Source organism: Magnolia sinica, chromosome 1 (assembly GCF_029962835.1).
Source record: "Magnolia sinica isolate HGM2019 chromosome 1, MsV1, whole genome shotgun sequence".
In the NCBI taxonomy this organism is placed as follows: Eukaryota; Viridiplantae; Streptophyta; class Magnoliopsida; order Magnoliales; family Magnoliaceae; genus Magnolia; species Magnolia sinica.
This window is the reverse complement of record NC_080573.1, coordinates 141,440,329-141,458,758: the sequence shown is the minus strand read 5'-3', so window position 1 is coordinate 141,458,758 and position 18,430 is coordinate 141,440,329. Positions and strand designations below refer to the sequence as shown.

At 39.7% G+C, this 18,430-nt stretch overlaps 1 protein-coding gene across 1 annotated transcript; it reads left to right on the top strand.

Annotated features, from left to right (window-relative positions):
• The first annotated feature begins 2,887 nt into the window (after positions 1–2,887).
• On the top strand, positions 2,888–10,957 carry LOC131222578 (cation/H(+) antiporter 28). The gene is made up of 4 exons (XM_058217742.1): positions 2,888–3,083; positions 8,190–9,260; positions 9,391–9,987; positions 10,337–10,957. Exons 1-4 carry the CDS (start codon positions 2,922–2,924, stop codon positions 10,955–10,957), a joined length of 2,451 nt encoding a protein of 816 aa, XP_058073725.1. The 5' UTR covers positions 2,888–2,921.
• The last annotated feature ends 7,473 nt before the right edge of the window (positions 10,958–18,430 follow it).

The window sequence follows — 18,430 nt, the reverse complement described above, 5'->3', positions numbered from 1 at the left end:
GATCGGTTTATCCAAAATTGCACAGCTCGTAGCCTATAATCAGGTAGGTCCCACCACAATAATGACCAAACATGACACATGCATGCAAGTGCCGAAGCTTTCCAACCAGGCACTCGACTTGTTCAAGTTTACATTTATTGGACGGTTAAAATTGTAACTCTACCATTTAGTGGCTGTGTCTAAAGATAATGGATGCCATGCATACAACTCATAACTTCTTGCTTATCAACTGTTGGGCCCTTTATTTTTTTAATAATTTTATATATATATATATATATGTGTGTGTGTGTGTGTGTGTAGGAAAAGGTATGCGCTCGACCTCATGATAAGCTCCCGTGAGGTCGAATTGTGTGGGCCCCACCGTGATGCGTGTTGACCATCAACACCGTGCATTTGATGGGTCCCTCTAAATTATTGGATATCCCAAAAATCATCCACATACGGAACTCAGGTGGGCCATACCATCTAAAATCATGTGAAGACACCGTTAAAACATATAAAAGCACTTGGTGGGGCCCACCTGAGTTTTGAATGCTGCTGAAACTTGGTCTGAATCCTCATCCAAGTGGGACACAGATAATGGATGGGCTGGATTTGCAAACCACATCTCGGTGGGCCCAAAAAATGATTATGAATGTTTTAATGGTGCACGGCCCCTCCCCACTTCTGTATGTGGTGTGGCCCACACAAGTCACGGATTGACTTGATTTTTGAGATCTAGGCCCACGATGGAATGGTGCATCTGACTGATGAGGTAGATTTTCGAAACGCATCACGGTGGGGCCCACACAGCTTGACCTCATGGGACGGACTGGTGAGGTCGAGCGCATAGTACCTTTTCCCTGGTGTGTGTGTGTGTGTGTATATAAGTTAACATGGTGTTACACAGCCCATTGTTAGCCACGCCCCCACTTGGGAATCAACCTTTAGACCCTACCTGAGTATCACATAACTCTTAAAATTTTAGGGGTCGTTTGGATGCCTGTCTACAGGTATTTAGATAACGGGGGGTTTTTGGATGTGTATATTTGTTTGTAAACATATTTTAAGCCATAATCCGATTACAACTTTTACATTTATTTTGAAATATAAGAAAAGGTCATGTTACATATTAAGATAAATGGATTTCAAGAAATAGCTATAATTTTTGAGAAATATTAAAGCACGGAAAGCTGCGGATCAACTACAATGACCTGAAATGAAAAAAGAAGAAAAAAAGAAGACAAGTCTCTCTCTCTCTCCCCCTTTCTACTACAGGCGAAAATTTTATGGATTGACTCTTTTCTTCAATGGCTTTGGCATGGCATCTTTGACCTAATTTAGCTCTAATTTAAAGGATCCTGAGAACGGAACCTGTCTTTCTGCAGAGACCTGGCATTTAAAGGAGCTCCGCCAGCCCATTTTTGCCACTACCAAGGTTAAAAAGAAAACAATAAGTTTCTTTCATCAACTCTATCTATTCCTTTGTGACTATTAGATCCTATTTATGTTATGAAATCCCCAATTTCATAGGAAGGTTGAATTGTTTTAAGCTGATTCTTGTATAAATGAATCAATGTGAGCTGTTTATAGTGAAATTGATATTACTTTTGGTGGAGTAATATCAGTTTCAGAATTCGTTAGTCATATGATTGGTTGATTAGTCATTGGCTAACTGTTAATACGTAGGAATCAATCCAACAGTTGAGATTGCTCAATTGCCGGTACTTAAGGGAATGAAGTATCCATGATAGGATAGTCCATATGAATTGCCTGGAAATCTGAGAAGTGGGCCATTTGTATTGTTATTCTGTGGACGGTATTGAGCTTGGGCCACGTCATGCCACAGGGATTTCCTTTGGTGGGTAATCCTCTTTACTATGGACGGTATCCCATCTCCATTGCTCTGGTAGTTTCGTGAGGTCCACCTAAGTTGTGAATCTGGCTGAAGGTTTGTTCTGAGGCTTATAATCAAGTAATGCATGTGATAGGCCGAGTGAATTAAATATATAAAAGATGACTGCCCCAAAGAAGATTGAATGTTTCACTTAATCTACTTTATTTTTAGAATAATGAATTAAAATGATATAGAAAAACGGATAGACGGTGTGAATACAGAATACATGCATCAAGGTGGCCCACGGTAAGGGCTGAGTCCGGGTTCTCACTTTATCCGGTCTCTCACCTTGAAGCAGCGTGTCCAGAAAGCTCGGATCCCGCACACCGTGTCCCATGGTAGCACGTGCGGCTGCGTGCAGAGGGCATGTCACCACACGCACGTGGTGTTTAGCAAAAGAGTAGCGTAAGTATCTGCACCACGTCCTCGACCCGCTGGCTGGAGCGTGCGGGGCTACACGCCACGTGGTGATCGCGCGTGTGGAATCAGCAACTTCCGTCAAAACTAATTACCAGTTCCTTAAAAAAAGAACGCCAAACCCTCTCCTCCACAAAATATATACTCATCCAGAGCACCAAATCCATGCACATGCACTGCGCCTTCACACACATCGGACATAAATAAATAAATCCAAACCGTCAAAATAGCGAGTCTCAGTGTGTACAATAGAAAAACAAAATTTTGAGTGATAGAATCATCGAAAAAAAATGATTCACAGACAATCTTCTGTGTACCATCCAAACCATCCGGTGCGACTTCATAAATTGGCAAATAAAAATCATGGATTTAGTAAAAGTATTTATGTGATCCATTTAAACAGTTACTTTCATTTTTTGAACGGTTTGGATGGAGGGGAATATGAGAGCCACATGTATGGAAATAGGTGCATGAGTATGTAAGAAGAATACGAAGAAGATGGCAAGGTTTCCTTAAAACCTGCAGTCCTTTTCCTATGTCTCGGTGAGTGTGTGTGAGAGAGAGAATAGCATGAGGAGGTTTTAGATGAGACAAGGAAGAAGAAGAAGAAGAAAGGAAATAAGATAGAATGGAAAAAATTAGTGGAAACGAGACGGGTAACTCAACATGTACTCCCGACAAAACCACGCCACTGCTAGTGTCCGACTTCGCTTTGATCCTCGTCGGCGGCAGAATCTTAAGCGCTATCTTCAGGTTTTTAGGCCAGCCCAGTATCATCGCTGAATCCATTGTATGCTCTCTCTCTCTCTCTCTCTCTCTCTCTCTCTCTCTCTCTTTCTCTCTCTACATGCAAATAGTAATAGGACCCGTCTCGAAAATCAGCCCGATCCACCCGTTAGGGCCAACGTGCCAGTCGTGCAGGAAATCTGTACCATTAAAACAATAGGCCCCATGGCTAGGGTCACCCTTCAGCCCGATCCACCCGTTAGGTGGGCCATGCCTTTTGTCTTGAGTCAGACCGTCGGTTGTCTCAGCTCTTTTTCTTCTTTTTTTTCGCTAGTCTTATCTTCATGGTGGGGCCCACAATTTACATGACATCGATCTAGACTGTCCATTTCTTAGGCCATGATACCAACTTAACGATGGTGATCCTAACCCATTGAAATGTTGGTCATCCTTTATTACGGGCCGTAGATTGTTGACGAAATTGCTTCTTGAGATTCATGAGCTAGTAGATGCTTCAATATGATGATTCATGCTACATTTTATTTCCTCAATTTTGACTGTCCATTTTTAATTCTATGAACCAGCTGATTAGGTTTATTAGATTAGTGAATAGTATGAAATGGATATACAATCCCAACCAATGATCAGCTGTCCCACATTCCATTTAAAAGCTCTAGGGACCTTGCTAACCGTTGGCATTCATCCTCCAACTCCAACTAGTACTAGCAAACACATGCATGTAATGTGATTTGGTTTAGGTAGGGTGCTTGTTGGGCTACAAGTAGGTCCCTTGTTGGGAATTTATATTGAGCTACAATAAGGGAATAATAGCTATTAATATAAATATAATAGGAGGTTCTTAACCACCTCTGCAGAATTTTTTCTGTAATACTTTCACTTTGTGAAACACCTCTGCAGACTCTTCTCTTATTTCTTCCTTAATTACTTTGATGCCAATGATCTCTCCATACCTCCCAATTAATGTTGATTTCTACATGATATCAAAGTCTTGTTAGTGGGTAGATCATACAAATTTTTTTTTTCTTTTTTTTCTTTTCCTCTCTCTTTCACTTTGTGTTAATTCTCCCCCTTGGCGATTTTTTTTTTTTTTTTTTTAAACATTGGTGGGGGTCAATAGTGTTAATTACATCGGGCGCTTACTCCTGAAGTTTTGATGATGTAGAAACTATAGAAAACAAGAAGCGTAGCCATGAAACTATTTTTATAGGCCAAAGCCTTTGGGATATAAACAATCTTTAATCAAATTTTCCGAGAAGGAAATACAGTTGCAAATGAGCTAGCTCGAATGGCCAGTGAAGGTTGCCTAGACAGATTTTTTCGAACCATTTCTGACCTTCCATGTAGTGTCCGAGGAGCGCTTGTCTTGGACAAATCAGGCCTAGGTTCTTTAAGGAGCTCAAGACCAGGAGATCTCGGTTTTTCTTTTCTTCGTCTGCACAGAGGTCCATCTAGATCCAATTAATTTTGTTTTTACTTTAATCTTTTAAGGAGCTATATGATAGGAGAGGTCCGTAGTCTTTTTGTTGGGACCCTCCCGAAATCCTGTAAATTTCTTTGATCAATGACATTGATGTGGCATGAGTCCACTTTAACCAAAAAATGCTTGCAAATTGGAGGAAGAATGTGACAAAGACTGTAGAAGTCATTTTTTATAGCAGAATTATACTCAATTAAGGTAATGCCACTATGCTAGAGTTTTCTTAATAGTTATGTAATCAGGTGGAGGGAATTAATTAGCAATAAGTCATAGATGAAAAGATGATTGCACTAAAAAATAACATTAAACTTATCTAACTTACTAATTAAAGAAAAGAAAGTTATTAATTACAAGTGGATATACAAGATAAAGTAAAATGTTACTATCAAAGTGGAGCTTTACAAGATACGATTTGATTGCTAAATCTTAAAGCTATGGAGAAAATTATAATGAAAAAGTTTAATGCTATAACTAAAATCTTAAGTGTATACTTTATTATGGCTTTGGTGGCAGCAGATTATTGTATGCATATAGATGGATGTGGAAAAAAAATTATTCTTAAATGGTAAATTGATAAAGCAATATATATTAATCAACCTGTGGAATTTTATGATCATATGAAGCCGAGGCATGCATGCAAACCCAAAAAGGCACTCCATAATCTAAAACAAGCATCTAAAGCTTGGTTATAAAGGTTAGAGAATACTTTCTTCAAGTGATTTTATTTTTCATTTTACTAATACATGCACTTTTGTGAAGAAATATATAAATGAAAATTTTAAGATAAATGACTTTAAAGACCTTCAATACTTTTTAGGTAAGAGTGCAATCAATTTTCATCCTTTGAAAGAACCTCAATATTAGCCTAGTTGTACATTTGGTTTATTGTGAAACAAAACCAATTGCGACCCCACTGGTAAGGCTCAAAAGATAAGGATGATAGATAGCTACTCATGGATGCAAGTGCATTGAGAAATGGTTGATAGGCTAGTATATTAATTATTAATCATCTAAATTTGGCATGTCCAATTGAAGTCATCAATTAGTTCATGTAAGACCTGAGGACACCACATATAAATACAATAGAGCAGATCTTCAAATATGTGACAACAACCATCAACAAAATCATATATTAGAAGTAGAGTGTATTGACAAAATATGTGGGCTATTTTAATGTTGATTGGGAGGGGACCCATTTACATATGGCTCAATATTGGATTTTTAATTCTAGTCTTGATTTGAGAAGCATGTAATAGGAAAGAAAAAAAAAAAAAAAAAAACATTGTAGCATTGTTTGCAACAAAAGTTAAATATTGAGTTGTGATATATATGTGAAATTGTATATTTGACTTTATTATTTACGAACTTTGGAGAATAAGTTGATTATCATGCTTTTATCACGAGTTGACAATGTTAGTTCAATCGTACTGTCATCGAATTTGATGATTCATATTTGAATGAAAACATGTAGAGATGTGCTACCATTTCATTTTAAAGGTCGTAAGAAAAATTAAAGGTTGAGTTTATGTTGTTTGAATAAGTGACCATAGATATACCAAAATACTAAATGCCAGCATATATGTTTTAGTTATTCAAGCAGATCTTGGGGATGTCGTATGTAATTAAGACTTGACAATGACGGCGAGTGTTGGAAGTCATTGTGTCCAACTCCAACAAGCATAGAGTAGTGGGTTTGTGAGTATTGGTTAATTGTTTAACACGATTCAGTTTATGTCATGCCTCGCACTTCAGATAGAGAGTATGCACCTTTAGATCCAAGTTATGGCCTATGACTCAGACACTAAGTATACACAAATTCATAGTGTACACAAATCCACCCATCGTATAATTATTAATAGGCACAACTACATGTATTATAGATTGTCATCACAGTATCACTCATACACCCAATTGTTTCACTCTATTTAATAATACTCCATTCATAATATTCTTATCCAGAAATTAAAGTCTTAAAACCGGTCTAAGTCCACCCATTTGGGACTTTATTCAATTAAAATAATCAAGCATTTGTCTGACAAAGTTATAACTACAAATATTTTTAAATATAATCAAATTAGCAACAATTACAATAAATGGAAACTAAAACTACTAAAAAAAATTCAAATACGGTCATTAGTCTAATACAACAAGCCTATCTTCTGCCAAATATGGCTATTAGTCTTGAGTTTCATCCACCAACCTGGCTTCATTTTTTGGTACTGAATTAGGTCATCCAACAAGATCCGTCTCTATATGGTTGTTAATCCATAACGTTAGCTGGCTAGACTAGTGAGTGAACACAACAATACATAGCACAATATAAGATATCATAATCAAATTGAAATGGTATGTGTGCAGTATAGGCATGGATGTAGAAATGTCATGACTAAATGAGTTTGATTGGTCGGGATTGCTCGAGGATCCTCTCAATTGATTGAATCTTGAGTTCGATTAGTCGAAACAAGTTATGAATTTTGAAATTTGGTCATTGGATAAAAATCGATCATTTTTGATCGATCGAACCATTCTATCAATCAATTGAAGTCGGATGGGTTCTATTACGTAAATTGCTTTTTTGAAAATTCTAAAGCTTTTATACTCCATCCTTAGCTTTTATAAAAACTAAGGATTCCTGAATTGGGTCCAACTCATATAATAGTTTTTTTCATTGTCAAATTCAGAATAACCAACGGATTGCCCAACTGTGCTGGTCATCAAGACCATGGTTGATTTGTCTATGTGTTTTATCCACTCCCTGATTCATTTTGATTAAGTAGACCACACCACATGATATAGTATTGGGGATTGAACAAAAAACTATTAAAAACCTACATAAAAAGATTGGAACAAGATGATATTTGTGTGCCCGTGATGAGGTTGAACTGGCAAATGAACGGAAGCGGATTGGCTGGTGTACCACACACCACCTATATAGCTGGTGTATTGACGTCGGCAAGTTCTGTGGGTCCCATCATAAGGTATGTGTTATATCCAAACCCTCCATCCATTTTTCGAGCTCATATTAAGGCTTGAGATGAAAAATAAGACATATCTAACAATCAAATGGACCACACTGAAAAAAGCAGTGGGGGATTGAACGTCTACCATTGAAACCCTTTTGTGGGTCACAGAAGTTTTGGATCAATATGAAATTTGTTTTTCCCCTTCATCCAGGTCTCCTTGACCTTATTAACATATTGGATGGGAAATAAACGTAATGGTGGGCCATACGAATTTTTTAATTGTGAGAATCATTATCTCCGCTGCTATTTATGGTGTGGTCGATTTGATCTTTGGATATGATTCATTTTTTGGATAATACTCTAAAATGATCTCGAAAAATGGATGAACGGTGTGGATATAATAAATACGTCATTGTAGGGGCCATGTAACTTTGATCTCCTTTGAACCGTTCGTACAACTCAGAGCTGGATAAGCGTCAGCGCTCGTCTTCGCACGACACGTACCTACAGCAGCCAATCCGCTTCCCAAATGAACATCACGGGTTTCAACGGTGGACGCCACTATTCCCATTCCTAAGCTGCGTCAAATTATTATTTATTTAGCTGAGGTGACAAAACCACATGGACGGCGTGGGGACGTCCGGAATTAATACTAGTTTTTGTTTGTGAGTTGTGAAGAGTAACATTGATAGAAATGTGGTGTTGGCAGGTTGGAGTAGGCATGGGGTATTACGAAGTTAGGAAAGATAGGATATTTAAACATTCTGATAGAGAAAGCGTAATAGGAAAATTGGGACGGCTGCTTCGGACGTCGGGCGAAGCGGGAATGATGGCCTATATGCTGTCGGTAGGCATTGAGATGGACCCAGTGTCCATCTTCAGGTGGCCCAACCGTGCGGCTATTATCGCTTACGCTGGTATCCTCTCCAACTTGATTGTGACTGTGACCATGAGAAGTATCATAGATAAAAGCGATTCGAAACTATTAAAAGAGGGGAATCGATTCGACAAGAATATCGTAAACATAGTGATGGGAACAAACACTGCCTCTCCGATACTGACTCGCCTTATAACGGAGCTTAAGATCGGAAAGACTGAGGTGGGTAGGATCGTTGTGAGTGCGGGTATCATGAATGACATGGTAACGATGCTGCTTATGGTGATCTTGTCCGTATTCGATCCTTTAATGAGAGTCCAAGAAGATCCAAGTATAACTAATCCGGAGTTTATTTACGCTACACCCATATACATGACCCTGTTGTTGGTAGCAGAAGCAGTATTTATAATAAAGGTCATACCAAAGCTAACGAAATGGGTAAATAAAAAGAACCCAGAAGGACGGCCAATGAAGCCTTCACACATTTTTCTTGTGTTCCTGATCGTCTTCGTCTTAAGTGTCATGCCCGTCACTGTAGGCTACAATGCTGTTATGAGCGCTTTCCTTGTTGGACTCATCTTCCCTAGAGAAGGAAGACTTTCGAGACAAATGGTGCATAAGATAAACATCATCCTCAGTTTGCTGGTTTCCCCACTTTTCTTCTGTTGGATTGGATTGGAAACAGCTTCGTCATTATTCAAGATATGGGATGCTCGTGTCAATTTTGGCAAGGTTTTTCTTCAGTTTCTTTATGTGGCAGCCATTGGGACAATCGGGAAAGTCTCAGGAACTGTCATTGCTGCTAACTTGTTCAACTTCCAATTGCCGGAGGCCATAGCTATTGGATTGCTCCTCAACATCAAGGGTCATTTACACATTTACGCTGCCGCTGTTGGGAAGAAGGTATAAGTCTTCGAAATCATGATAGAGGAGGAATAGATAGATTTTGATTTCAATCTAACTAATAACCTCTAGCTTCTTTTTTTTTTTTTTTTTCTTTTTTTTTTCTTTTTTTCCTGTTATTAAATTGCAGGAGGGGAACCTAAGCCTTTCCGCCTTCCCGGTGAGATACTTCTCCATCTTATTCACGGTCACCTACATACCTCTAGTTGTGAAGAACATCATCCACCGGGCGAGGAAGAAGGCTGCGAACCAGGTAATGACGCTGCAGTTGCATGATTCAATGACGGAGCTCCGGATCATGGTTTGCCTCCATGGGATCCACAACATCCCTGCGGCTATCAACATCATTGAGGCTTCCCGAGGAGGAGAGCCTGAGTTGTCGCCTCTCATGATATACGCCATGGACTTGGTACAGCTCACCCACCGTACTGCAGCCACCCTCACACATGGGGAAGGCTTAGACGCGGTGGCCGTGACGGACGAGTCGGTTGTCAAGATGAGGGAGGATATCACGAACGCTATCGAAGCTTATGTGCAGCAAGGTGGTGAGGGGCTGACTGTGCGACGACTCCTCGCCGTGTCGCTGTTCGAGAACATGCACGAAGACGTGTGCAACGCGGCTGCAGATGCACTTGCCATGCTCATCATATTGCCCTTTCACAAAAAACAGAGGATTGATGGATCTTTGGAGGCAACACACCATAAGTTCAGGCATGTCAACAAAAGGGTACGTTACCACCGTGTAGGTAACTCTTCCAGTCAAAGGTGGGCTCCATATTGATGGACGGTCCACATCAATTTGACCTCCCTGGTAAACTATATCTGGACCATCCTAAACCAGAATTCGATGGTTAGAATCAGTACATGATGGGTCCACCATGGTTGGCCTTGGGTCTATACTAGTTGAGAGGATCTCTCACTATTTGTGCAGTTGAGAAATTTGAGATAATATGGAATGTATATTGTAGTTGGTAAGGGATATCAGAGGTATTGATGGTATAGTTGATCGATCCGATCATCCCACAGTATAAGACACATGAATCACATAATCCTAGTTCTTTCCATGGTAAACACAGGTGCTTCGACGTGCCCCATGCTCGGTGGGGATACTTGTAGACCGGGGTCTTGGTGGGAACAACCATTTATCAGCAGCTTCCGCAACGCACCAAGTAGCTGTCATATTCATTGGTGGATGCGACGACCGCGAAGCCCTGGCCTATGCGAGCCGGTTGGCAGACCACCCTGGGGTGAAGCTCACGGTCATCAGGTTCCTGACTGAAGCAGGGGCGGAAAGCTCGACCGTTGGGACTAGTGGTCGAATCCTGACTGACATTCAAGAACTAGAGAAGGAGATGAGTATTGACGATGAGTGCTTTGCCAACTTCTATGAGAGAAATGTGGCTGATGGGCGAGCGGGGTATGTAGAGAAGTATGTGGTTAACGGTGCGGAGACGGTAGCTACCCTACGAGCATTGGAGGGGCTCTACTCCCTCTTCATTGTGGGACGTGGTGGGAAGGATGGGTCCGCATTAACGGCTGGGATGGGCGAATGGGTAGAATGTCCAGAGCTAGGACCTGTTGGTGACACTCTCGCTGCATCTGATTTTTCGGTTACAGCTTCTGTCTTGATAATCAAACAACATAATCCAACAAAAGAAGAGGAAGACGAATTGGATGACGAGTTCTCAGTAACATGAACTGAGCTTCTTTTTTCTTTTTTCTTTTTTCTTTTTTAAAACTTCTTCTGTTGTAATTTCAGTGTTTTGTGTTCATATATAATCTTATAAAAGCCCATCCATGTTCTTTATGTTTGCCAATACAATATCCATCACCTTCTAAACCTTCTGATGCAATTTTCTTATCATTACTTAATGAGGAATTAATGACCCAGAATAAGCATATACATGCACCTCTAGATGACCATCAAATCATGATCAGATGGTGATAATCAAGGAGTTTCTTATTGATGGTGGCCCACCATATGATCAAACGGCTGTAGAAGTTTTTGTTCCCTTCTCAAAGCTCTTATGAATGGAATGATTTTAGGATATTGGGGCCTCTTCAATAGAGCAGCACAACTCTTATCACGCATGCATGAACCACATAAATTGGGCAGGGCAGCTCATCCAGTGGACCCCACCGTCGATGGCTTGTGGGCCCAAAAATCATACCAATGGAATGACCCAAGACAAGAGGAAGTTTTAACTGTCGATCAATTCCTATTTTATGTTTCAACCATCTAATTGCAGGTAGCCTGGAGAAATTAAATTCATTCATAGTCTAGTATTGTTGCCTTGGCACCAAGACGGACTCACGGGACGTTTGATCGATGAACATGGACAACAGCAACAAAATGCCGACCAGCATCTAATCCATCGTTCATATGCGAAAAAATGAATGCGTAGTCGTTAAGGACAGGCACAAGCGCCATGTTCTTATGGGGCATATCCACAACATTGATGAAGAAGTTCTCAGGTTGATAGGTGAATTCGACTTCCCGCCAGACTCCTTTGAATCAATCATCCACAAAATTAAATCATCATCACAATAGTCTTGCTCTAGCTATTTAGGGACGCTTGGGACGCTTGGAGCCTAAGTTAATTTGGATAAACTATTTACGCCATAAGTAGCCAATCTTGATTTATACTTAGCCAATAAGTGTGTTTGGTAATGCCAACATACTTATCAACCAAAAAATACAAAAGCATGTTTAGTTTCCAACTTCATTGTAATTATTCCTCACATCCACTATCCATCATGTCGGGCCAACCTTTGATGTGGATCTTTCATTGTGTAGGCCCTGCCTTTGGTATGGACTGTCCATCATATGGGGTTCACCTAAAATGGGGGCCATTCATCATTTTGGCTCAACCTTTAATGTGCAACATTCATTATGCAGGGTCCACTATCAATATTACTGCCAATCATGTGGGGCCCACCTTCAATATCCACACCACTCATCATGTGGAGCCCACCTTTGATATAGACCATCCATCATGTGGGCCCCACCTCTGATATCGGTTGTCCGTCATGCAGGGCCCGCCTTGGATATGAGCCACTCATCATTAGGGCTAAACTTTGATATGGACCGTCCATCATGTGGGGCTCATCTTATTGTGGATCATCCATCATGTGTGGCCCGCCATTATTAATTGAACATCATGTGGAGCCCACATTTGATGTGGATTATCTATCATGTGGGCCCCACGCACCTTCAATGTAGGTTGCCCATCATGCAAGGCTTGCCTTGGATGTGGGTCATTCATCATTAGGGGCCGACCTTTGATTGAATCATCCATCATGTGGGGTCACTTCAATATGGGTCATCTTTCACATGGGGCCTAACTTCAATGTCCACTGCCCATCATGTGGAGCCTACCTTTGATATGGATGGTTCATGTAGGCCCCACCTTTGAAGTGGCTCATCCATTATACCAGCCTGCTTTGGATGTGGCCTTTTTATCATTATAAATTAACCTTTAATGTGGACCATCCATATGTGGCCCTACATCAATATGGAGTCATCCATCATGTGGCGCCCATCTATTATGTGGACTCATCCATTATGTAAGCTCCACCTTCAATACGGATAGTCCACCACTTGAGGCCTTTTTTTATATGGATATGTGAGAGAGAGCCTCTTTTCACATAGACCGAGAGAAGTATAAACATTATGAGTTAAAAAGCTAAAAATAATTAATTATTAAGATAAGTAGTTTTTGGCACATAAGTTACTTTTATTGTGATATTACATATCCAAATTAAGTTTTTTTTTTTTTTTTTAAAAGAGTAACCTAATTAATTAACAAAAGTTAAAAAGCAAGTTATTTAGTGGTATCCAAATGGCCCCTTAGGGTATGAGATTAACCGAACTACTAACAAGACAAATATAGAGCAAATTGGCATCAGATGTACATAATTCACATTTTTTATTAATCAATTTTCTTTTGAGGGGTACCCGTATTTATAACTGAAAGGGTTTGCAAATCACCACACCATTTTACGTCCACTGTTTCCATGGTGTACTCCACGGCCACGAAACTATTTAAAATGACCACCACCGCGAGAGTTATAAGAGGAACCATGGGTGGCAGTGAACGCAATAGGGACAACAGGAGATTGCTAAAGAAAATTTTGGAAAATGGCAAAGCTTTCAGCCTTAAAAACCAAATCGGTGAAGAGGGGAAGGGGTGTGAGCAACATCTGGGCAGTAGAAAAGGTGGAGTAATTAGCATCTAACCCCCGAAGAAACCAATGAGATTTGTCTATATCATCAATCGAACAACTCATCGCCGAGAGCTGATCACATAACGCCTTGAATGAGTGAGAGTATTCGGAGACGCTGCGGTTTCCTCGTTTGATTAGTTGCAACTTATCTTTGAGATGGAGTTCACATGTTTTGAAACGATGGCTGAAAGAGTTTTCTAAGGCAAGCCAGACATCTCTAACAGTGGTGAGACCGAGCACTTCTGCCATAATTCTTTGGTGAGGGAGGAAAGAAGCAAGCTGAGGATGCCCTAATCTTGAAGTTTCCAATCCAGGTATTTTTGGGTTTTTGTAGAAGACTCAGTAGCAGAGGTGGAGTTTGTGGGTGGAGCAACGATGGACCCATCAACATAATTAAGAAGTCCCTGACAGTCAAGAAGCAGAATAAGCTGATTGCACCAAAGAAGATAGTTTGAGGAAGAGAGTTTAATGGTCACCATATGAATCATGGTGTTGAAGGAAAGGAAAGACTTGGAGGAATCGGTAGCCATGGGGATCGATGGGAGGTTGAACTCGTGAAGGGTTTTGATACCATGAAAGGGTTTGCAAATCACCACACCATTTTACGTGGATGAGTATATCTATTTATAATATTGTACAATTGTACAATCTGATTACACGGCTATGGTATCTACAATAAAGGGCAATAATCAAAACAAATTTGTGTGACATTTCATACAATCAAGGAGGATCCCGTGAGCCAATGGAGGAGGATCTACAGGGATTCTCAATAATAACTAATCCTGACCATGATTTTGTACAAAATGGGGGATCCTACTGGACAAGCGCCAAAATGTAAACACATGAGGCATGCATCTTCTCAATCCACATTGTTCAGCGACTCAACGGTCGTTTTGTTGTTTGTGCAGGACATTAATGATCTTTGTATCAACAATTTAGCGATCCTTCTTTGTATGAATGAGCTACTGTTAAAGTGATGATTGTAATGTACATTATAACGATCACCATCAAGACAACGGTTGTTGCTTCAATGACTTCCATCAATGTTGAATGAAGATGTCACCATGTTTTTATATTTTTTACATTATTTTTAATAGGATTAATTAAACCAAAACTACAATTATTTATATTCTTACTTGTTATGATGATAGGATAATCATGTTGACCAGTGATTAGCTAGAGTAGTCTAATGGTAATTTTTTCGAAGGATATGACTTCGTATATATGAGAGAACGTTCGAGTGTGAATAGGCTGGCTGGAGGGCAGTAGCTAGAGTTAGATTGCCATAGAAGGTTGTCCGAACTGTCCTTGGGACCTACTGAGAGAATTTCCATAAAGATCGTACTTTTTTCCCTCCCAAAGTCAAAAATAGCATATTGGGGTTTACTGTGTTCGCGGGGCCTTATTAGAATGTGTTGGGTTGTTTGTCTGTGAGGTACACCATGAGGTATATATCTAATCAACATTGTCTGTCCATTTTGACTTTTAAAGTTAATGCATGAGCAACAAAATAGGAAAAAAGAAAAAGAAAAAAGAGACATATCTAGCTCACGAGTGGATCATACCACGCGCATATATAGATTGTCGTTGATGATTTCTTAAGAGTCATGGAGGCTTTGAATCAAGCTAAATTTTGTGTTTTCCCTCTATCCAAATTCGTGGGACCTTCCGAACATATTTGATGGCTCCAAATTAAAGACCAGTTCAATGGTTTATATCATATCATGGACCCTACAAATCTTCTCTGAACGCAATAACCTTTACAGGCTTAAGGCTCAATGGCATGAACATTTTCTTCACAAAAAATGCCAAAAATTGTTCAAAAGTCACAAAAGTAAGGTTTTAAGAAGGAGAGTCTATTTTAGAGATCCATCAAACCTGGAGTTTACTTGGGGTTAAAAACCCATTTTCATTTGTAGCTCTCATGTAGCATACTGAGGCTCACTTTGGGTGTGATCCAACGGCTTACAAGCTTTGGGCTAGCCATGATACCCAAAGGCAGGGATATGTTTTACGGTACATGCGTGGCCCGCCCAATTAGAGAAGTGGCTCGATCGTCAGATAGGACATTCAACAGTGGTGGAGTTGAGCCTGGCGAGTTGCTTGAATCTCATACATGTGCATGAGTTGGTACGTGTATCACAAGTTGAGCAGCAAAGCTTACCAAAAAAATCTCATATGAAAATGCTACGACTACTCGCATCACTCCTGTCAAACTCTATTCCCAATGTAGGCGGTAGGAAATATCGGGACCATTTATTTGGTGGGCCCATAGTGTAGTTGCATTGTCAACGGATGTCAACATTTTATGCACGGGTGTGGGCCACGACAATATGAATGGCTTGCGTCTTTGGAATGGTACACGTTCATACACCCACCGTTGAAACTTTCCTAAAGCCCACTGTTCATAAGGTCACATAGACCTGGCTGGATGGAGGCAAAACCAAATTTCAACTTGTTCCAAAACCTTTGTAGCCCTTGGGATATTTTTAATGATAGGAGTTCAATCACCACCTTGTGATCCACTTAAACCTTGTATTTACTTCATTTTTTAGATCATACACTAAAATGATGTGAAAAAAATAAATGGACTGCATGGATTAAACCCCTACATGACAGTGGACCTTATAGAGACCTTGTCTAGACTCTGTTTTTCCGAATTTATTGATAGGATAAGCAGACTAATGTTATTATTATTTTTTTATTTTACAGGAAACTAAAATCAAATACATATCTAGTAAGAAAGATGTACATACATTTATAATTAACACAATTTTACCTTGTAAAATTTTAAATCGCTATCACTGCCTATTTCATTTATTAATATAATTGGAAAAGCAAATAAGCCTTGGAAAGCACGTGGATTAACTTAATTAAAAAAATAAAAATAAAAAATTCCTAGTACTCTCACACACCTTATATCTATCCATGGGGCACTAAAATTAATGACCTCGGTGTTGAAATGCTTATGGACCACCATTGAGCTATGGTTGAAGGATGAGGATAGGACTAGCTACTACCCTCATCAACCAAGGTGGGTGTCGGGGATGTAGATTCTGTTCTACTCCCTAACCATGAACGGCCAGTTTTGTGAGCAAGCCCATTGTGATGTATCTGTTTATTTATGTTATCCATCTCTCTTCTCATATCATTTTAAGGCATGAATCCAACGCTCAAGCGAACCACACCACAACTGACTTGTATATTTAATGCAATTTACATTTCATGTTTTGTGCATTTAATATAGCCAAGCTTATTATTTGGTGTGGCCCATTTGAGCATTGGATTGCCTCAATTTTGTCTATATTCCTTAAAATGATTTGAGAGAAGGTATGAACAACATGGATAAATAGATAAATCAGGGTGAGCTTGCTCACAGAATTGCCCGTTCATGGGTAGAGACTCGCGAGGGTAGGATGCAATCTGCCTCCGTGTGAGACCCTGACTTTGGTTCACAACCCGATATAGGCATTATGTACTCAAACCATTCATCTATTTTGCTGGCTTAATTTCAAATACAAATGTGATGTAAATCACACTATAGAAAACAATAGTAATTAAATTAATTGAACAGATGTCATTAAAAAACTTTATAAGGTAATAAGATGTCTATTTGTCATCTAATCTGTTAATAAGGTCAAGTAGACCTGGATGAAGGTAAAACATCTTCTGTTCTACCCCCTAACCACGAACGGCCAGTTCTGTGGGCAAGCCCACCGTGATGTACCTGTTTATTTATGTTGTTCATCTCTTTTCTTATATTATTTAAAGGCATGAATCTAACGCTCAAGCGAACCACACCACAAATGACTTTTATATTTAATGCAATTTACATTTCATGCTTTGTGCATTTAATATAGCCAAGCTTATTATTTGGTGTGGCCCATTTGAGCATTTGGATTGCCTCAATTTTGTCCATATTCCTTAAAATGATTTGAGAGAAGGTATGGATAACATGGATAAATAGATAAATCAAGGTGAGCTTGCTCACAGAATTGCCCGTTCATGGGTAGAGACTCATGAGGGTAGGATGCAATCTGCCTCCTTGTGAGACCCTGACTTTGGTGCATAGCTCGATGTAGGCATTATGTACTCAAACCATTAACCTATTTTGCTGGCTTAATTTCAAATACAAATGTGATGTAAATCACACTATAGGAAACAATGTTAATTAAATTAATTGAACAGATGTCATTAAAAAACTTTATAAGGTAATAAGATGTTTATTTGTCATCTAATCTGTTAATAAGGTCAGGCAGACCTGGATGAAGGTAAAACACAAATAACAGCTTGATTCAAATCATTCATGGCCCTCGTAAACTTTTAATTGTGGGACTTTCTGTATGGTCCACTTGAGATTTATATATGCTTCGGTTTTTAGATCATGCCCTAAAATAAGCTAGCAAATGGATGGACGGCGTGGATATACAACGAATACATCTAGGTGGGCCCCATGGTCAGGGTTGCACCCACTTAGCTGGATCGGGGTCGGTGCTAATCTTCGTCCAAAAGAGTAACTCACGACCTGAGTCACGAGTTCCGATTCCGAATCTGTGAGTTTCCGGTCCCTAAAACCTGTTCCACTCGGTGAATTTCGCTATCACAAATCGTCATGCGATTCGCGCGAGGAGGATCTATCATTCAATAGGCCATCGCTGCACGTGATGAAGTGGCACTCATCAACAGCGCTATTATGGGAACTCATTAGATTGAAGGCCACCGTTAGAACTCCTCCCAAAATAGGTACATTCATCAGGTGGACCACATCTTTCTAAACACAAATTATCAGCTTGATCCGAAACTTCTCCAGCTCTCAAGAATATTTTAATGGTGTACGTTCAAAATCCACTTTGTCGTTCACTTAATCATTTTACCTGACTCATTTTTTGGATAATATCTTAAAATGATCTAAATAAAATAATGAACGGCATGGATAAAATACT